Source organism: Lacerta agilis, chromosome Z (assembly GCF_009819535.1).
Source record: "Lacerta agilis isolate rLacAgi1 chromosome Z, rLacAgi1.pri, whole genome shotgun sequence".
NCBI lineage: Eukaryota > Metazoa > Chordata > Lepidosauria > Squamata > Lacertidae > Lacerta > Lacerta agilis.
In genome coordinates this window covers 4571713-4594516 of record NC_046331.1, presented here as the reverse complement: position 1 = coordinate 4594516, position 22804 = coordinate 4571713, and the positions used below count along the sequence as shown (strand labels likewise).

General features: G+C 44.9%; 1 protein-coding gene across 1 annotated transcript in view; it reads right to left on the bottom strand.

The window, feature by feature from the left end:
- Window positions 1–22804, bottom strand: part of BRINP1 (BMP/retinoic acid inducible neural specific 1) — a 112372-nt gene that overhangs the window by 36987 nt on the left and 52581 nt on the right. The window contains exon 3 of the mRNA XM_033137237.1: window positions 389–579. Within this exon, the coding sequence (XP_032993128.1) occupies window positions 389–579 (191 nt within the window). The remainder of the gene's footprint in view (window positions 1–388; window positions 580–22804) is intronic.

Sequence of the window (22804 nt, the reverse complement as noted above, 5' to 3'; positions counted from 1 at the left end):
AAACAACAACAACAACAACAACAACAACAACAACAGTATTCTCATAAAAAAACAATCATAAGTGCAGTTTTCCCTGCTTATGTTCACATTTGTGTATAAAGTTTTGACTACTATATACTTTTTTTTTTTGCTAGTAAATTCCTTTCTGTTTGTTATTTTCACTAATTATACACACTTTCCTTTTCCATCATTTGGTTGGAAAACTGAGCTGCAAATACTGGAGCAGTGTGAATTTCACAGGATACCTGCGTTTTGTTTTGTGCATATGTTTAGGAAATGCAAAATCAGCTAAGTTCACTTTGGAATGCAAACACAACCAATATAGTCCCCCATCCAACCTCCTACCCCAAACCCTTGTGGGAAAAGTACAAACCTCACTGCCACCTACCTCCCAAAGTAGCAGAGATGAGTATGTGTGTGCCGTACTTTTTGATGATGGTATCAATGAACTGCTGTGTCGTAGGCCTCCTGCCCAGCAGGCGGATGCTCCTCTGGAACTCAGGCATCAGGGGGACGGGATTGCGGAGCAGATCTCTCCGCTCGATGGCTGTGTTCCTCACCTTCCAACGGGCAAATTCCCTAAATGACAACACAGGAACACAACAAAGGTGAGGTTCCAAGTCCAGGCAGGAAAGGCAGACCACTGGGGAAATGGCTTGTGGAGGAACACAGAGGGGAAATACTGTGCAACTTCACCGCATCTTACGCCACTGGAGAGATACACAGGCACATTTCCAGGGCTACAGCTAAAAGGTTTGAGGGCTGGAGAAAAGGGAAGCAAAAGAAGGAGAGGAAGAGAGGAGAAGGAAAGATATTATTTTGATATGTATTGATTCATCCCATTGTAAGAACCAGACTTCCACTTGATGTGGAGGAAACCATTCACTTGACAGAATGAAACTGAACATTGCACAAGGGGTGAGGGGATGAATCTAGGATTTTTCAACCAAGGAATGTGAGTTTTCTGAGCAGTGCTCTGTGCCTGTATTTCAGGGACTACACTTGATCCGAGGAACCTGCGGTTCTCCAAATGTTGTTGGACTCCAACACCCATCAGCCACTAGCCAGCATAGCCAATGATTGTGGATGATGGTGGTTAGAGTCTAATAGTTTCATCCAATGCTGTCCTACTCAGAGTAGACACACTGAAAATTATGGACATGATTAACTTAGGCCCTGTAGTTTCAATGGGTCTACTTGGAGTAGAATTAAGTTGGCTACAACCCCCCAAAATATCTAGAGGACCACAGGTTCCCTATCCGTGGACTATACCATTTCAGTCTTTGAGAAGCAGCTTTCAAGTTTGTTTGTACAGCTCTGTCTGAGCATTGATTAGTCTTCCATGGGTGAACTGACTGGTCACAAATGAACAAAATCTCATTCCAGACTGTAGGTTGAACAAGAACTTTCCAAGGAAACAACATTACATTTGTGATACCCCAAAACATTTGCAAGCTGGGCAAATTGTATCCTGAACCAGACCCGTACAGATTCTGATAACTTAACCACTGGCAATGGGCAGGTGTCACAAGGCAATTCACATAAAGTCCATAATAGTGATGTGCCCTCATTCTGCAGCAGTGAATCCCAAGTTTTGCAAGAAGGTCACACCTTCCTGAGTCCTCTGAGTGAAGACAGAACAAGTGAACTAATTTATGCAGTAGATGGTATCCCAAGGCACAGAATGGGTAACATCACTTTTTCATTTGTCTTTCTCCTAATGACAACCCTGTCAAGTAGGTCTTAGTTATCCTCATTTTTAGAGTGGCCACTTGCCCAAAACCCTTCAGTGACACAATGGCTTGTTGCCCATTTAGACTGAGTTCCATATTCTGTCCTCTCTGCCTTTATATTAGCCTATTATCTAAACTGACAGATTTATTTTTAGAGAAGTTAAAATATTTTGGGAGATTAATGCTGAATCAACCATTACAAACTGTATATAAAATAATCAGTGTCACTTGAAATGCCTATTGAAATCACAGTTCACTGCCATCTCCCTCCTCCCAGTACTTCAGCTATGTGCTTTGATGTCAATAATAATACAAAAAGATAGAAGGCTAGATTTTACATATGTGTGTGCCCCTAACAAAGGAATAATAGCATCCATTCATACATGTGCTGCAGACAGGTGTATTAAGTACTGGGGGTTGTATCTGCCAGTCCTACTAGGAAAACATCCTTTGAAATCAATATACATGATCAATTTAGTTCTAATAATTTCATTGGGTCCACTTTGAGAAGCACTAACAATGAACGCAAACTTATATATTTTCCTAACAGGAAGGGAGCGAGCACCTACCCAACACCAAAAAAAAGCCAGTCCAGTCCCTCTTTCCTCTGAGCAGACCACTCCAGTGAGGCAAAGTCTATTCCCTTCTTTCCACATACAAATTTTAACCAGACTGAACACTGAAAATCTAGTTACAGGTGGGTAGCCGTGTTGGTCTGCCATAGTCAAAACAAAATAGAAAATTCTTTCCAGTAGCACCTTAGAGACCAACTGAGTTTGTTCTTGGTATGAGCTTTCGTGTGCATGCACACTTCTTCAGATACACTGATTGCAGCCGTTAAGAGTCGTCAACAGGTTTTATACACCTATCAGCTGATCACCCATTCCCACCACCCTTCTGAGTAATACCCCCACTCCCCCACTATATTTAAGGATCTGGTGACTTCTGTTTCAGTGTATCTGAAGAAGTGTGCATGCACATGAAAGCTCATACCAAGAACAAACTCAGAAAGAATTTTCTATTTTGTTTCGACTGGAAATCTAAAGAAGGCTTCACACCTGACTATGCATGTTTATTTGAATAATGATTCCGTGAAAGTCAATCAGTTTGACTTCACAGAAAATTGAAGGAGGGGGTGTTCCCTGCAAGGAAAATTTTTAATTTTCTCTTTCAAAACTTCAGCATGTGAGACAAAGCTTCCCACTTCCCAAAAATGCACATGGGCCCTTCTCTGCCCTTCCTCAGTTGTTTTCATTTCCCAGTACCACTCCCCCTCCTCTGCTCCCCCTCCATTCCCTCAAAAAATAACCCGCCTAAATTCATGTGGTTCTTCCTTTGGGTGCTGTGAAAAAGTAGCCACTTTAATTCACCCTGGAGCCATAAAATAGCATAGTTTTTCTTTCTGTTACATAGAAACATAGGGAGAGACCTCTCTAGTCCACCTAGAGCAGAAACTTGCAACCTTTTTGAGCCCACAGCTCCCTTAACCAACTACATTATTTCTGCAGCTCCCCTGTGGGGCTCAGGAGCCCAGTTATGTCACCTCTTGCTTGCAGAGCTGGCAGCCCCTCACCCTTTTTTGAACACCATCTCAGCCTCCTCTCCTCTCCCCTCTCCTCGGGAGTCCTCTGGGTAGCTGCTGCCGCCGCCCCTGGGACTTGTCTGTCCAATCCCAACAGCAAGGGCTCGGGGATTGGCAGGCTGGGCTCCCTTGCATGCTTGCTTGCTTGCTTACTTCAAGGCAACCTCAGCTCCTGGCAACCAACACCCCCTGGTCAGCTGCAGTGGTACCATTTGCCTAGGGAGCTTGTATCCAGGGCTGCTGCAACAAACAGCTGTACAAGCCTTTGGGAGGCAGAGACAAGAGAGGGAATCAGAGAAGGGAGGGAAGGAAAGAGGGACAGAGGTCAGTGTTGCCCACAGCACCCATGACCATCATTCAAGGCACCCCATGGTGCCACGGCACACTGGATGAATCCTGCTCTAGAGGACTGAACCTGGAACCTTCTGCATGCAAAGCAGGTTGCCCAACACATGAGCTACAGTCCTTTTCCTAAGGTTGGGCATTTGCTATGGATGCCAAGGAAAATTCGACTGCAAATAAAAAATATGCTGCCACAGCAAGTAAATGCAAGTTGATTGTGACATGGCAAATATTTCACTATTTTGCTTTGTCAGCATGCCCAGAAATAAGTGCAACAATAAGAAAGCAGGAGTTTGGGGAAGCAAATAGGTTTTCTGGGGAGTTTCCAGGAACTATCCCACCTTAGCATTCATTCATAATCCAGCAAGATGGTCAAGAATACCTGGCCCGTCTGAAGCCAATCAAAAAAGGAACTAGACTCAACAGCCACAAGGATCCAAGTTAAAACTGGATAGCTGCTGATTCCTTATATTATAACATGGGAGGTAGCAAAGGGTAATGAATGGAAACAAAGCCTTATGAGGAATGGTTGAGAGAATTGGGTATATTTAACCTGGAAAAGGCAATGACAAACCTAGACGGCATCTTAAAAAGCAGAGGCATCACCTTGCCCACAAAGGTCTGTATAGTTAAAGCCATGGTTTTCCCAGTAGTGATGTATGGAAGTGAGATCTGGACCATAAAGAAGGCTGATTGCCAAAGAATTGATGCTTTTGAATTATGGTGCTGGAGGAGACTCTTGAGAGTCCCATGGACTGCAAAAAGATCAAACCTATCCATTCTGAAGGAAATCAGCCCTGAGTGCTCACTGGAAGGACAGATCCTGAAGTTGAGGCGCCAATACTTTAGCCACCTCATGAGAAGAGAAGACTCCCTGGAAAATACCCTGGTGTTGGGAAAGATGGAGGGCACAAGGAGAAGGGGACGACAGAGCACGAGATGGTTGGACAGTGTTCTCGAAGCTACCAACATGAGTCTGACCAAACTGCGGGAGGCAGTGGGAGACAGGAGTGTATGGCATGCTCTGGTCCATGGGGCCAAGAAGAGTCAGACATGACTAAACGACTAAACAACAACAACCTGGGGAAGAGAAGACTGAGAGGAGATACAATAGTCATCTTCATATAAAATAAATCAAAAATGATATTTAAAAAAAGAGTGAATGGAAACTCAAGAACTGCCTTTGCACTCCTCTTCCCATGCTCAGTATATCCTACAATCACATTGTCTGCACGGACTTAGTAGACTCTCCAGTTCAAAGAATACAATAGCAGGTTATGTGGGATGATCTCTTTCTGCTTTCGATTGCAGGGAGCTATTGCCAGAGTGGAGGAAGAAGACAGGTACCCCTGACCCCCAGATGTTGTTGGACTCCAATTCCCATCAGGCCCATTCAGGAGGCTCAACACTCAGAGACACTGGGAGGCTACAGGTTCTGTACCCCTGATTCAATATACCGCATTTTTTCCGGTATTTTTCAGATTTAAGAAAATGGGAGGAGATGGCCCAGAGTATAAGATGCCCCTTAATTTTTTGACATTATTTTTTAAGGGAAAAAACCTAGTCATACACAGAAAAATATGGTATCTAGGAAGATGGTTCTGGGAGTGGAGGGTTAAATTGGCCATTGGTCCCAACCATGCTGATGGACAGGTCCTTGTTGTTCATCCTCACCCTTTGGATCACAGGCGTGAAACCTGCGACTCTCCAAAGGTTGCTCAACTCCAACTCCCATCAGCTCCAATGTGCATGGATGATGGGAGTTGGAGCTGAACAATTTCTGGTGGGCCACAGGCTCCCCATTGCTGGAGTATTGGGCAATATGAATAACCAGGGTAATACTGCTGCTCTGTTAAGTAATAAAGGTAAAGGGACCCCTGACCATGAGGTCCAGTCGTGTCCGACTCTGGGGTTGTGGCGCTCATCTCACTCTATAGGCCAAGGGAGCCGGTGTTTGTCCGCAGACAGCTTCTGGGTCATGTGGCCAGCATGACAAAGCCGCTTCTGGCGAACCAGAGAAGCGCACGGAAACGCCTTTACCTTCCCACTGGAGTGGTCCCTATTTATCTACTTGCACTTTGACCTGCTTTCAAACTGCTAAGTGGGCAGGAACTGGGACCAAGCAATGGGAGCTCACTCCGTGGCAGGGATTCGAACCGCCGACCTTCTGATCTGCAAGCCCTAGACTCTGTGGTTTAACCCACAGCACCACCTGGGTCCTTGTTAAGTAATGCTGCCACTCTATTTTGCCTTGGTCAAACCCCACCGGGAATACTGTGTGAGTTCTGGGCACCACAGTTTAAGAAGGGTATTGACAAATGAACATGTGCAGGGGAGGGCGACCCCTATAGCAGCCCTAGCTAGAAATGCCAGGAATCTTCTTCATGCAAAACATATGCTCTAAGCACTAAGCTATCCTTATCAGTGCTGGGTTGGAGGGAGTAGAGTTATGGGTCTCTCAGCTTTAATATCTGAGGTGGGGGAAGCATCTACACATTGGTTTCTAGAGCCACCTGGGACTGCTTGCCTGCCTGAGGAGAAGAGAAGTTGCAAGAATTTGACCTTGTTTCTTGTCACAGCAAAAGGCAATGTATACTTTGCCCCAAGGCACTGCCACACTAATGAGCACACAAAAAAGCCTGCACAGGTTTTAAGAAGAACAGGGGGGGAATGGTGGGTGCCACCAGGGACTGTTGGGATGCTCATTAGCAATATGCTCCCTCAAGGGGACAGAGAACTGGAGGGAAATGCTGCAGAGGAAGGATAAAGTTCAAAGCCTGGGGGGCATGGAGTTTGCCCTCTGGGGAACAGGAGACTCCAAGGGCACAGGAGCATCTAACATAAGTGACGAGTCCACGAAGGAGAGGCCGTCAGAGAAAATTAAATACTCCATCTTCCAACCACCGTGCAAGCCAGAGGGCATGGAGGGGAAAAGAAATTAGATCAGCGTGAAACCTTGGGGGTTGTTGCTTGATACCACGAAAAATAAAGGAATTAAATGCAACAATTGAAGAAAAATCCAAAGTATGTTGAAAGAAAAATACAAAACTGGAGTATGCAAACCCCAGGAAAACTAGGCTGAAGCCAGATCTTTGACTACAAGCTCTTCTGGGGGGCCTGGGGGGGGGGGCTGTCTTCTGCTATTGAGTTGAGTTAGGTGGGTTAAGAAGAATGGCATCGTGGCCCCCATTGCTACCCCTCCCTGCTTATTATTCAGCTTCCCCAGCATCACCCAAGAGGTACCATCTGCTCTGTGCCACCCACAGCCTGATCTGTCAGCCGGTGGCTTTTTCGACACATGCTCACGTCAATGTTTTTCTATTCCTAGCATTGCCTCCTTTGCTGCTGGGTCAGCCTCCTACTTGCGTGATTTACTGCATTTAACACTGGAGTGACTGGGTTTCTTTCTTTCTTTCGGCTTCGGAAGCGATCTGGGAAAGTCAGGCTGGCAATGAGGAAGCCTGAAGGGTTGGAGGGAGTCCTTTGCACAGGACAAAATGCCCTACCCCAAAAAAGCCACTTCCGTGTAGAACATTGTGAAAATTGGGCATGTAGTCCATGCTAAGGAATGCCCAGTGTGGTACCTGAGGACAGAACGGTGTCCTTGAGAACTTCTCCAAGCATAAATGAAGTCTCTGAGCCTGCCTACGAACACAACACACTCAGCTCACTCATTGCCCAACTTGTCATGGGGTGGCAAAAATTGTTTCCTTTTTCCTCCCTTAAGAAGTACATAGAGCTGGAGGAGGAAGATGGAGGAGAAACACCCTTCCCTACTTCCTCTTTCAGCTTTATGTGCTTTTCAAGGCTCAGATTAATTTGGCTGGATCCAACTTTTACCCAGATCCCATGGGAAAATGAGGTGAAGGGTGGTGTGTGTGTGTGTGTGTGCTTTCTCTCTTTCTGTCTGTGCTACTAATCTGGCATAGAGAATGGGGACTCAAATGGAGAAGTGACCCAAGAGACTTATTCAAAAAATCTAAATGGTACCAAGGACTTAGAAAGGTCAGGGACTTGCTGACCACATTTCCTGGATGGGTGCCTATTAGGCATGAAGTGTGGCTTGAATTTAAACAAGTTATCTATCAGTAGAATCACCGAGTTGGAAATTAACCCAAAGGCCATCTAGCCCACCCTCCAATCCTGTAGGAAATCCTGTAGGAAATTTGCTACACAGCATCCCATTCTAGGCAGGCTTATCAATTAGGGACAAAAGAAGACCTCTCCTGAATAAGACACAAATGTTAATCTAGCCCAGCACTCCGCCTCCCACATTGCCAACCCTGATGCTTCTGGTATGCCTATGAACATCAAGGGAACAGTCCTGCCCTGCAAAATGTAGCAAGCCAGCCCTTCTCTGTTTGGGGCATCTTCTGCTCATGCTGCTGAGTTGGGCCCTGGTCTTCTGCCACAGAGTCCTGCCCTAACAGCATCACTGACCAGCAGCTGGAGCAGGGAAGAAGATGCAGCAGCTCCTAACTTCTAGTGGTCTGATCCTATTCTGGCTCTGGGCCATCTTCCTGACAGGTGATTTCTCTTGCCTTACTTTACTTGCACACAATAAAATCATCTCAGCAGCAAATAATTAGGTCTGACTCATAAAAGGAGGCCAGGCTGTCTGAGCAGACAACACTAGAGTCAATGTCACGCTTGTTTGGTTGTTGTTTTTTCGTCGTCCTTTCCCTCCCCCCCCCTCCCTATTTCTTTCTTTCTTTCTTTAAATGCAGAGCTGGAATAATCCACTTACTAAGAGCTGGCTGAAGGTCACGCCAAACCCATCTCCTCTTAGAAGCAATTTACGACCTGATCAGCATTTCCCAAACTTTCATCTCATCCCCTTGTTCTCTCCTCCTTCTCTCCAGAAAAAAACAACAACCACCACCGTCTCTTCCTCCTCCTCCTCTTGCTGCATTTTTGGCGTCAGATGTAAAACTGTTCCACAACATTCTTAAGTGAATCAGAGATAAGTGTGGCAAAGTGAGTCCTTTCAGGAGTGCCATAGTGGGCGCACTGGTGCTTGTGGGAACCATGTTGGTGATCCATAATATGCCAGATACATTCTGACACTGCACTTGGTTTTGTGCCTTAAAGCAAAGCTTGTGTGTGGTCTCTGCATTCAACTTGCTTATTCTTTTAAATCATTTATATTCCACCCCCCACCCCCCACCCCAGTACCCACAAGGGGTCTACAAGGTGGCTATCATTGATATAAAACAATTTTAAAGCACAATCAATTGGCAATATGACAACTCATATAAAAAAATAAATAAACAGAAACCAATAAGGCCACAAATAATGAGAAAACTGCCGCAGTGGCAGCAACAGAAGCAGCAGCGGAGACCTCTAAAACAGAAATAAATCACTAAGGCTGCAAGCCTAGGCACATTTACTGGGGAGTAAGTCTCACTGAACTCAGTGGGGCTTAATTCCATGGTAATCAGAAGGTGCTTTGAAATAGCAGAATATTTACCCTAATTAAAAGGGAGCAGAGCAATACCGGCTACGTTTAGCTAGAGTTTTCATTTATCATTATTTCACCATTTTTATACCCCTCTCTTTAGTAAAAAGGCTTGAGAGCTTACAAAATCTAGTGCTGGAGATGATCTCTGCCTTCAGGCTCACAATAAAAAAAGACATGACACACAAGGAAGAAAGAGGAGGACAGAAGAGGGGAAAGCAAGCTCAGCACAAGTTCTTAAAGTTACAATTTCTAACACTGGAGCTGATGTCAGCAGTTGCTCTGGCCGCCTTGCATTTGATAAAGAACAACCCTGTTCACCCAGAACAAAGCTGGTGACAATGTCCAAGTCAGAAGCACAGGTCAGATCTTAGAAGATCATGATTTGGCTAAAATAAGGGTCAATGGGTGGAATTTGTGGGTCCTTTCCCTTCATGATTTGTGCACTGGTATATACTTCCTCGAGGGACGCGAGTTGCGCTGTGGTGTAAACCACTGAGTCTAGGGCTTGCCGATCAGAAGGTCAGTGGTTCGAATCCCCGCGACTGGCCGAGCTCCCATTTTTCGGTACCTGCTCCTGCCAACCTAGCAGTTTGAAAGCACGTCAAAGTGCAAGTAGATAAATAGGTACCGCTCCGGCAGGAAGGTAAATGGCATTTCCGTGTGCTGCTCTGGTTCGCCAGAAGCGGCTTAGTCATGCTGGCCACTTGACTTGGAAGCTGAACGCTAGCTGCCTCGGCCTATAGAGCGAGATGATCGCCACAACCCCAGAGTCGTCTGCGACTGGACCTAATGGTCAGGGATCCCTTTACCTTTTTATTTACTTCCTCGCCCAAATTCAAATTATGTGGGAGTCTAGGAAACATCTCCATAGGAGGGAGTTTCACAATCTCATGGCTGTTATGAAGGATTTTGCTGTGTCAAGTGACCTACCTCACCTGGCTATTTCAGAATGTAGGATTTGTTCCTTGCAGGGGAGGTGGTGGAAATGCTTCAATGCTCTCTAGCTCCCACTTGCCCCATTTGAAAGCAACACTAAGCCAAACCCAGGAAAATCTTTGTTCCCCTGGTTATTAGTTTCACTAATAAAGCTAGCACTTCTGCCCTAGTTTCTAATGTTGTTGTTTCTAATGCTGCAGTACCTGGACATGGGTTGCGCTGTGGGTTAAATTACTGAGCCTAGGGCTTGTCGATCAGAAGGTCGACGATTCGAATCCCTGCGATGGGGTGAGCTCCCATTGCTGAGTCCCTGCTCCTGCCAATCTAGCAGTTCGAAAGCACGTCAAAGTGCAAGTAGATAAATAGGTACTGCTCCGGCGGGAAGGTAAACAGTGTTTCCGTGCGCTGCTCTGGTTTCACCAGAAGTGTCTTAGTCATCCTGGCTACATGACCCGGAAGCTGTACGCTGGCTCCCTCGGCCAATAAAGCGAGATGAGCGCCGCAACCCCAAAGTCAGCCATGACTGGACCTAATTGTCAGGAGTCCCTTTACCTTTACCTGTTGCATTATGAAACTGGCTTTTTTTTTAACTAATATACTACCTTGTCACACTAAATTTTGAATGGTGGGAAAGAACTGTATGCTGGGATACCAGTCCATATTTCATCACATGAAGTTACAATACAAAACTCCCATTATTTTCTGGGTTGCAAATGCATTTCCCCCCCCTCTGGAAACGACATGGAAACGAACACTTCCACTAGATAGTGGCATTTACGTTGTGTGAAAGATCACATAAAACGTGGAAATGTCAGGAAAACAGAATAACGCACTGTAGGAATGCAGCCTTAAGTCGGGATCGAATCCTTGATACTTTAGTAGGGACATCTGATTTTGAACAAAGAAGTGTGACAGGGTGAATAAGAATTTTAATCCTCATCATCCAGAGTTGTAAACGACCTCCGGGGTGCAATTGAGAGTTCTGAATGACATAATGTTTTGCTTAGCTTGTGCATATTTCCCTTTGGAGGAAGACAGGGAGAAGCCACAGCACAGAATTAAAACGTAGAATCAAAATAAAATACAGGAAATCTAAATAAGGTCCCCCTTGTAAGCCTAAACCTGCAAAGCTATAATGAAGAACCCAGTTTATTATAAACAAAAGACTTTCAATCAGCTATATATACATTAACTGACTGTACTGGCAACCACCGTTTTTATAATCTACTGCCCTCCATAGCTGGTACTTTAAAACAGTAATTTAGAACATAAAGCCTTGCCCTTGAAGAGCCTAAGGATCCCCTTACTTCGTTGCTCAGTGCCCAATCACACAACCTCACCACCTCTATCTGAGGCTGTCTGCCCCTCCAGCTCATTGATTATATGAAGAACAATGCACTGAACAACATGCCCCTTCACAAAACCACATACACACATACTCGGTCACATGGAAAGCTAACACCCTCCTCCCTGATATGCTATGTTTCTATGTGCAAGGCTGTGTGTGTGTGTGTGTGTGTGTGTTAAGGAACGTCAATCATGTGAACTTGTTCTCCAAGAGTGGGTGCTTGTTTAACTTGCTGATTCCTCCAACACCACTGTCATGGGCGGTGCCATTTTGGTTACATAAATAACATCACTCACAGCCTGAAGAGTGGAAGATAGAAATAATGATTCCTCCTGTGGGTTTCGCATGTCCCTCCTTGAAGTGGTGATAATGCAGTGGTGCGATAATGCTCTCACCAGATCCAAGGCCTCATAAACCCACGCAGCCGATCACGGGATCCTGCTATTTTGTTCCACACTGGTTTCATGTCTCAGTGCCATCATTCTCCTCCCACCATGGAAGGGCAGCTGCTTCCTGTATTTGCTTCCTGTTTGCTGAGCAACGAGACATGTGCAGTTGCTCACTCATCTACTATGCCAAAGCCCTCTGACTAATTTATCTTCTTATGCTGTTTAGTGTTCCATCCCCACCTGCACCTTGAACTTATTAGAACCCATCTTTTTCACTTTCTACCAGCCGTAAGATTAAAAGAAGCAGCACCAAGTATCCCCTGGATCAGGGTTACCAATATTTGGGGGGTCATTGGCACGTTTGTACTGGACAAGAGCCAATAAACTACAGCTTGATCCAGACAAGGCTGAGGCCAGATGGATGGGGTGTGGTCTACTGTCAATGGGGTTACACTTCCTCTGTGGGAGCAGTTTCATAGCTTTGAGGGTACTTCCATGTCCACCACTGTCACTTGAAGCTCAAGTGGATTCAGTTGCCTGAAGTAACTTCCATCAGATTGGCTGGTGGTCCACTACACCCCTACATGGACAGAGATAGCCTAAATTCTGTTGTCTATGTTCTGGTAACCTATAGTTTTGATTATTGCAATGATTGATAGTGGGACTGTTCAGAAACTGCAGTTGGTGCAAAATTCAGAGGCCAGGCTTCTCACTGGGAGACAATGATCTCAACACATAACACCAATCCTGGCCTGACTGCACTGGCTACCATTAGTTCCCAGGCCCAATTCTCAGTGTGCATTTTGATCTGTAAGACCTTATGCATCTCAAAAACCTCAACACCTCAAAGACTGACTCTCCCCACATGAACTCTTCTTTCTTCTTGTGGGGAGAGTCAGTCTTTGAGGTGTTGGGGTTTTTGACATGCATAAGGTAGAGGACAGAGACATAGGGACAGGCCCTTATCAGTGGTGGCTCTCCCCATTTATAGAATGTCCCCATGGAGGCATCACTACTTGTTTTTAGATGGCAAACAAAAGCATTCTTATTCACCCAGTTACATTGCATTGTAAGCCTGCAGACAGGGATTGTCTTGTCTTTATTCTATGTAAGTCGAATAATAATAATAATAATAATAATAATAATAATAATAATAATAATAATAGCTGTTGTGGATACCCCACAGACATGACAAACAAGCACACTGCAGTGTGTTCTACGGGCCATAAGCAAATCCTTCTTTCAAGCCTAATTTCAAGGGGGTGGGGGTGGAACCCTATTGGCACATATGCGCCCATGGGCACCATACTGGCAACCCCTGCTGTGGGTAGTGAAATAATAATAATAATAATAATAATAATAATAATAATAATAATAATAATTTATTTATACCCTGCCCATTCGGCTGGGTTTCCCCAGCCACTCTGAGCGGCTCCCAACAGATTAGAAACAGAATAAAACATGACTAGCTGTTGTCTTTTGCTGTTGTTGTTACTGTAACTTAGATGGATTATAACAATGTTAGTTTTGTGCAGGATTAACTGGATTATTTTTATGCAGGCAGTTCATGGTCATGGAGCCCAAGAAAGTGAAATCTCTCACTGCCTCTATTTCTTCCCCTTCTATTTGCCAGGAGGTGATGGGGCCAGTGGTCGTGATCTTAGTTTTTTTGATGTTGAGCTTCAGACCAGATTTTGCGCTTTCCTCTTTCACCCTCATGAAAAGGTTCTTCAATTCCTGCTCACTTTCTGCCATCAAGGTTGTAACATTGTACACCACTCTGATTGTTTTTAATGATATGGCCATATAGAAATACTTTTATAAATAAATAAAGTTGGGGCACAAACTCAGAAATTCCTTGCTACTTGGAGTAACCTGCATCCCTTTCTCTCATTTAAGCCTCCAGAATAAAACTCAGAGTGACAGCTGTAGATTGTCCATACACACACAATTGGCATGGCACAATGACACTGCAGAGGCAGCATGGCTCTGAATAGCAGTTGCTGGAAATTGCAGGAGTGCTTTCATGTTCAGCTTCTGCTTGCAGGCTTCTCATGTGGGCATCTGGTTGGCTACTGTGAAGACAGGATGCTGGACTAGAAGGGTCAATGGCCTGAACTATCAGGGCTCTATATAAGTTATTACAGTGGAACCTCTACTCACGACCACAACCCATTCTGGAGGCCCGTCCTTATGGTGAAACGGGTCTCTGGGACAGGCGCCGTTGTGCGCAGGCATGGGCGGCGATTGCCCGCTTCTGCACATGTGCAAATGGCGATCGCCGCTCCTGCGCATGCGTGAACGGCGGCAAACCCGCCGGTTATTCTGGGTTTGCCATGGTCGCAACTTGGAATTTCTGCGAGTGGGGACGGTTGTAAGTAGAGGTCCTACTGTATATATCACCCTCTTTTTCTGTACTTGCTTCATCTCTAGTCATCTATATTAAATATTTATCGGATGAAACAAACTCAGTATTGCTGGCACATTTTCCCATGACGAGCCTTTATCAGGATACTTCCAAAAGATATTCCCCCTTGAGCCAACTTGACCTGTAAGTATGAGAGCCAGAAACTTCCAACAGAATTACACCTCCTCCCTCCCTCCCTTTTGCCGCTCCCCCCCTCCACACTCCAATGACCTTTTCCACTCTACATAATAAGCTTCTGATATGCTGGAATTTACAGGGTCATAAACATCTTTTATTGAGTGGGGAAGAAGCTGAGTAATTTGGCAGTGCAACTTTGGGGTGGGGGATGAGATGATGTTTGACACCAATAAAGAACTAGAAGAAGCCAACATGTATATAAGCAGATGATGGTTTCAGATTATAGCGGAGGGCAGATGCTGGTGAGAAATGGAGGCTGGTCCAGTAGAGATTGCAGTTGCCCTCACTTGCCTGCCTTCTTAACTTACAAACTGGCTTTGGCCCACAATGCCTGCAAACGTAGCACAACCAGTTCAGGAGCTGTTCTTCGCGGCCAGCTTCCTTCTCCTTAGCCTCAGTGTTCCCTTTGTAGAACTCAGCAGGGAGGAGGATAGGGCAAAACTGGAATTAGTTGGTGCTGCCTTTGTCTCTGGTTCTGCCCATCCATGGCCTCCCTGCTTTCTCCCCTACAAGTCCCAATGGGCCCAACTATCTGGTATGTAGGTAGGTAGGTAGGTAGGTAGATATTGCTGTATCCTGATGAATAGCATAATGTTTACATCATAGATAACGGGGTTGTATTCAACCAGGTTTTACTGAGAGTAGATCCAATGAGATTAATAATGCTGTGCTAGGCATGTTCATTAATTTCACTGGGCCTCAGTAGGCCTAGCATTAGATATAACTTGATGCAGGCCTACTATTATGCTTTAAATATATCTCTGTCCCATTCATAAATGAACCTGCATCTGCAAATCTTTGAAGAAGAAAACAGTTCACGAAAGCCAGAGATTCTCTCTCTCTCTCTCTCTCTCTCTCTCTCTCTCTCTCTCTCTCTCTCTCTCTGTGTGTGTGTGTCCACACGCACGCGCACATTTAAAAAATAAATCACTCTCTTCTTTCTTTTTTTAAATGGCAAATGCAGACTGACGGATTGCAGCTCAGAAGTGTCTCCAACATTCCTTCCTAGCTGAAAAATGTAGAGCTCTTTTAAAATCTAATAAAAGATGTCATGCACAGAGAAGAACATCCACGTGGGCACCTGGGGGGCACGCGCAGTAGTGGAATGACAGACGCGCTACGTAATCCTTCATCCCTCCATACTTCTCTGTCTCTTGAGAAACATCCTAAAGCCAAAGGAAAAGGAGGAGCTGGTAGATGAAGAAACAAATCTTGTTTACTCCTATTATGTGTGCCAGTTTGGTGCTCTTCAGTCAATTACCTGTCCTGTGACACTTCCTTCATCCACACTGTCCCTTGGCCAGTTTCTCAAACACATGTCTCCACTCTTATCCACAATATACACTCCCTCTTTGCACACTTCTAGCTTTAGTGCTTGTTTTCTGCGTCTATTTTTGCAAACTGCCTTCTCTATCATCACTTAAGTTAGCTTCTCTCAGAGCATTGTCTTCACCTTCACCTGCCTTCTCTCTTTCCAATGTTTTTAGTTTCCCTTCTCTCCCTGGTCTTCTCAGTCTGCCCCACAGTCATCCCTGCCCTTACTCTCTGCGTGAGAGAGGTTTTAATCTCTGAGAAGGTTCCCTTCCCTCACATACACTGGTACCTCTGGTTACGAACGGGATCCGTTCCGGAGCCCCGTTCGTAACTCATGATATGCGTAACCTGAAGTGCCGCGTCTGCGCATGTGCACGTCGCGATTTGGCGCTTCTGTGCATGCGTGTGATGTCATTTGATGAACTACCGAACCCGGAAGTAACGCGTTCCGTTATTTCTGGGTTCGGCACATTCGTAACCCATGTTGTAACGCGTGCATTCGTAACAAGAGGTACGACTGTACTTGTAACTGCAAGCATCTCATCTGCTTCTTTCCCCGAGCAGCTGAAATGTTCGTGGAAATAACATGCCTTCACACCAGTGTATTCAGTTGGTATCGGAGGCAACCCCACCACTATAAGAAGCATACAATAACAGGGCAGACTCCAGCAATGTAAATATGTTTTGATTTCTTGGTTTTCAGAGTCTCTCCCCACTGCTTCATTTCTGATCCGGAAGGGATTTATCCAAGCAGCAAGAATGACTCCTTTGTGGAGTTGGCCTTGCTGCAGCTTTCTGTCAATATTTTATTGCAAATGACTATGTCAGCGCAAAGTTCTGTGAAGCGAGATGTATGTGAACTAGTCTCCGAGCACCACAGAAACTGACTCATGGTTTAGAAGTAAAAACATGCTTCTGAATAAACTAAAGAGGAGCACCAAATACTGCATGCTGTAAGTTGTGGAAACATTAGTGTTATATTTAAGATAATTAGTAACTCTCTCACCTCTTGAACACAAAGATACACAAAATGTCCATCAATAGGGTTAAGATAAAAAAAAAAACACTAGGTGATAAAGGACCTAATTACAGCTAGCATGCACCAAACTCAAATAAAAACAGGTTTATTTTTTATTTTTTTATTTTTGGTCTAAAGCCTGCATTCCATCATAGGCAATCATTCAGGGGGCAGAGGCAAAATGAGAGTGTACCAGGAACAAAAGCAGGCAGAATGGATGTGACTGTTACCTTTGTACACTAGCCGTGCAAAAGCCAGAGGTTTCTACATTCTCTCTCTCTTCCTCTATCTCCTCTCTATCCTCCATCCAAGCAAGAGGCACCATCAAGAGTTCAAGGATGCATTGCAGGCAAGATCACTCCAAGTCATTTGCAAGATGGGTGGTTCCCTATAGAGGCATGTGGGTGGCTTCATGTCTTCAGAAGTCACCATTCTGAAGGTGCAAATAGATTCCCAACACCAGAGCAACTGTGGGTTTTGCAGGGCATTGCAGTGGTAGATCCCAGACACAAAGCCCCTCTGCCATGAAGGAAGGAAGAAAGGAAGGAAGGAAGGAAGGAAGGAAGGAAGGAAGGAAGGAAGGAAGGGAGATCTGCTGAAAATGTTAGCTATATAAAGATCCACACAAGTGTTTACCACATAGCAGATGTGGAGAATCATACGTTTTTGGACCAACTCCTATCAACCACAGCCAGCATGGAAAGTGGTCAGTGGTGATGAGAGTTTCCCTAAAGCCCTAAACAGCCCTGGCCCTGTATACCTGAAGGAGTGTCTCTACTTCCATCATTAAGCCCGGACACTGAGCTCCAGCTCTGATGGCCTTCTGGTGGTTCCCTCACTGGGAGAAGTGAAGTTACAGAGAACCAGAAAGAGGGCCTGGTAGTGGTACTCACCCTGTGGAATGCCCTCCAATCAGACGTCAAAGAAATAAACAACTATATGACTTTTAGAAGACATCAGTATAGGAATTTCTTTTATGTTTGATGTTTTATTGTGTTTTTTTATTCGCCAGAGCAATTACAGAAGGGATGCAAAGGATATACTGGTTACTTGATCCCTCGTGCAAAGTCTAGCCTACCTGAAATCCAGTTGTTAACTACACTTCAATCCATTTATATGGCTGGCAACCTAGGAAGCTGTATTATACCAATTCAGACCAATGGGTCCATCCAGCATAGCACAGATTACACTGACTGGTAGTGGCTCTCCAGAATTTCAGAAAAGGTTCACTCCCAGCTCTTCCTGCAGACGCCAGGGATTTATTTATTCATTTGATTTCTTATGGTCTCTGCAAGGGCCCTGGGCAGCTTGCAACAATAACAGAAAACCCAGGACCTTCTGCACGCAAGACATTTGCTCTACCACTGCCCCTTACCCTAACTGTGAATTAGGGAAGTTTGCTTTAAAATGTGGACAGGGCAAGATTCTCCTCCATCCCTAAATGTGTGGCAACATGGCTCTTACAGCATCGTTCTCACGTCACATCAAGGTCTGACCCACGCCAGTCTCTTGAGGGTGAGCTCTTCTTATAGAGGCATGTGGGTGGTTCTCTATAGAGGCATGTGCGTGGCTTCCTGTATTCAGAAACAGTGAGTGAAGAAGGGGAGGATAGCAGAGCTTCCAGAAATAGCAAACACTTTAATAGGTAGAACCAGAACTCCTTGTGCTTGAGAAAAAAAAAAGTTAATTCCTAGCTTCAAACACAATGACTCCTATTCTTTACATAACTGCTCCAGCAGGAGGCTGGAAGCAGCCCATTTGGAGAAAGAAAAAGCCGAATTAAAATAAAAATTGAGTAATGGCTTCAGCTTGGCTTGTTAGAAGCTTGAATTATGCTCTATGGAGCCTCTGGGCTTCCAAGAGTGAGCTAGCAGATTTACAACATGGAGATCTTTAAAAATGTTGCCCAGGGAGCAAAGCTGTTCCAGCATCGAGCCCTGAAGAGACCCACCTGAGACACCCTGGAGAGGCCTGGCAGGGTGAAAAAGATTAGAAAAAATTAGAATGGAAACAAGACATGTAAAATTTCTGTCCTCCCCACTTCCAGTACTGTAGCTGCTATATCGAGGGAGAATGCAGTAGGTAGAATTTCCCTGCAGTGATACAAAAAGTTTCTGTTCTTAAAAGTAAAGGGACCCCTGACTGCTAGGTCCAGTCGCGGACGACTCTGGGGTTGCGGCGCTCATCCCGCTTTATTGGCCGAGGGAGCCGGCATACAGCTTCCGGGTCATGTGGCCAGCATGACTAAGCCGCTTCTGGCGAACCAGAGCAACGCACGGAAACGCCGTTTACCTTCCTGCCAGAGTGGTACCTATTTATCTACTTTCACTTTGACGTGCTTTTCAACTGCTAGGTTGGCAGGCTGTTCTTAGAAGTTTGGGATTACAGGCACCACCCAACATGTGCATGATCAGCATGTGTATGACCACTGGCATGAGTGCTGTTTTCGGCAAAGAAAGGGGGCAGGGTAGGGGCAGAACAGATTTGCATGTCCCATGCATGTGTGTGGCTGCAGGGAATGGAACCCCTGCGTAATCAGGGAATCCCCTGCATGCCCAAACCGTGCTTACAGTACCAAACAAGACTAAGATTTCCTAGAGGGCAGGATTGGGGAACCTTCTTCAGCCATGGTGACCTTCCACAGGCTTCCACGTGGCAGGGCCTCAGGCAAAATACGTGGAGTAGCAAATGCAAATGTTACTTTTGTACAGGAAGCTGATTTCTACAAACACTCACACCCCCTTCTCTACCCTCCATCCTGACATACAAGAAGCATTGAGTGGATTCCATGCAGGGCCAAACAGGAGGGGGGGGAGGTGTCATAGGGGCCACTTGTCCCGGGCCTCCGATTCCAAAGGGGGCCTCGGTCAGCATATTCACAATCGCTCACCATTATTTAAATGTAAATACTTTAAACAGTCCTTTTCCCTATGTATTTTTAAAAAGCGCTATTGTATATCTATATTTTCCATTTTGTCTTTATATGCAGGTATGGTTCAAGTTCAGCCAAACGATGGGAGTCAGTGAAAGATAGGGGTGCTTGGTGTGCTCTGGTCCACGGGGTCACGAAGAGTTGGACATGACTGAATGATTGAACAACAACAACAACAACAAAATGGTGCAAGCCTTGAAATCCTCAGGGTAAAAAAAAGGGGGGGACACATTATCTACATGTTCCAGACAGACAGAAGCATTTTGTGTGTGTTTTATCCATCCTTAAAGAAATCAGCCCTGAGTGCTCACTGGAAGGACAGATCCTGAAGTTGAGGCTCCAGTACTTTGGCCACCACATGAGAAGAGAAGACTCCCGGGAAAAAACCCTGATGTTGGGAAAGATGGAGGGCACAAGGAGAAGGGGATGACAGAGGATGAGATGGTTGGACCGTGTTCTCGAAGGGACTGGTATGAGTTTGGCCAAACTGCGAGAGGCAGTGAAGGATAGGCATGCCTGGCATGCTCTGGTCCATGGGGTCACAAAGAGTCGGACACGACTGAACGGCTGAACAACAACAACAACAGGGCCAGTGAGGAGTGTGGTTTGAGGAGAAGGAATATGGTCGGGGAGAGTTCAGAGGGCCAGATGGAGAAGCCTGGAGGGTTTCATTCACCCCCTTGCCCTAGGCTGGTCTGATAACATGCAGATATATGGAACCATTAGTACTCATGTATCAACACAATTAACTGCTGTATATGAAAACTTGCAGAATGCCTTTTATGCTCACTGAGGCTCACTCATAAATATAGAGTCAGGTCCAGAAATAGATATCTGATATTTTATTCTGATTTCCCCCTTCCCTCCTTGCCCCTTTTTCCTTGTGTACTGACATTTATTTCAGAGTGTAAACTGTAGGGGAGCGATTGTCTTGTTTTGATTTTACGTAAGCCACTCTGTGAGCCTTCTTGGCTGAAGAATGGGGTACAAATGCTGTAAATAAAAACAAACAAAAACAAACAAAAAAACAAAAAATAAACAAACAAACCACATTTAAGTGGCTTACAAAAATTTGGGTGAAGGGGAAAGTAAGTGTGTATGTGTGTGTGTGTGTGTGTGTGTGCATGAGTGTGCAATTTCTTTTTGTGAAGCTGGTTTTTTTTGTTCTTTGTTTGTTTTCCAGTGTTACTGAGAGCCAGTGTGGTGTAGTGGTTAAGAGCGGTAGACTCGTAATCTGGGGGAAAGGGTTCATGTCTCCACTCCTCCACATGCAGCTGCTGGGTGACCTTGGGCTAGTCACACTTCTCTGAAGTCTCTCAGCCCCACTCACCTCACAGAGTGTTTGTTGTGGGGGAGGAAGGGAAAGGAGAATGTTAGCCGCTTTGAGACTCCTTCGGGTAGTGAAAAGCGGGATATCAAATCCAAACTCTTCTTCTCTTCTTCTTCTTACCACCATTTTGCATCTTTCTCAATGCCTTGGACCTACTATAACACGGCTAGGTGGAAACGGCAGTCACCTCCAAATGGATTTCTTTTTTTCTGAGGGTGGGGGGTGAGACCAACAATGTAAGGAGACCCTCCCAAATCTGCCCAATGGCTCATCAAGTCCACCATCTTGTTCTCATAGTCACCAACCAGCTGCCCTGGTGGGAAGCCCATAATCATGACCAGAGCACAGCAACTCTTGAACCAGTTGTGATTCACAACAACTGGTATTCAGGGGCTTACTGCTTCTCACAGTGGATACAGGGAACAGGGACCAGGGCAAATAGCCCTTGCTCGCCTTGGCCTCTATGAATTTCCCTAAGTCTCTTTTAAAGCCATCCAAGTTTTGGGGTTTGTGATTTTCAATAGTTCAACTATGAAGTATGAATAAGTACTTCATTTTGTCTGTCCTGACACTTTGTACATTGAAATTCATTGGGTGTCCCCAAGTTCTAGTATTTTCAGATACACACACACACACTCACTCTCTCAAAAACCACCATAGAAAATATGTGTAATCTCTTGAAACACACTAACATATTTGGGTGACTTATGGAATGACTTTTTGAAGTGACTGCTGTGAGGTTGTGTAGAAAAGTGCTTTTGTTGACAGCTATAAATTGTTGTGCTGATGCCCTGGTTTTTTGTTTTTTTAAAAAATATTTCTGTTAAAGATTTTCTTGATTTACAAAGGTAGTGCAATGTCTCTCTCGTATTTTTCCATATAATGTTTTTACAAATCAGTTTTTGAGACATTAGGAAGAAAAAAGGGGGGAGGGAGGTGGATGGGTGGGATGGGGAGATAGGTGGGGTGGGGTGACAATGTTTTTTATTTTACTTAATATGAGTAGGGTTTGGTGTCAGCGTTGTTTGTGTAGGTTCTCTGTTGTTCGCTTATGCTCCTTTGGCGGTGAGAGAGGTCGGGGTTGGCGTAGGGTGTGATTGTTCATTTGTCCATTTGTGGTTGGCTGTGGTGATCTTTGGTTTTCAGTGTGAGTGGGGTTGGTGGGTGTTTTGGATCAGGTTAGCCATATTGATTTGTATGCTGTCAGTAGATTTTTGTCATTGTCTTGTTGGGCTGTGTGTGTGATGAAGGGGAACCATATGGGGTGAAGGTGTCTTCTTCTGTTTGTCCCTGTGTCAGTTTTAGGTTACTGGTTAGATTTTCTAGTAGGGCTGTTTCCCATACTACTTGGTACCATTGGTCCATGTTTACTCCTGACAGGTCTTTCCAGTGTCTGGTTATGATGTTTCTGGCTGCTGAAAGTAGGTGGATTGTGAGTTCTTTGTATTGGAAGTGGGCATTATTGTCTTGGAAGATGTTCAGCAAGACCAGTTCTGGAGTGGTTTCTAGCACTTGCTTGGTTATTTTACCTATTTCTCATGTGGTTGTTATCCAGAATGCCCTGATTTAATAATAAATTTATATATATTTTCTTTGTTTCTTTCATTGCTTCTTTTTCTTATTTAATTCTTTTTAAATAAAAAAATATATTGATCCTGGCTTTGATCTCTTGCATGCAGAACATTTTCAATATTTGTGTTTGCAAATGTGATTTGCTATATAGTTTTGAACCTTTTTAAATTTTGGTGTTGACCTTTATCCATTACCAGTAATGGCTTGATCCCCAGCATTTCCAGTTAGGGCTAGGAATGTCC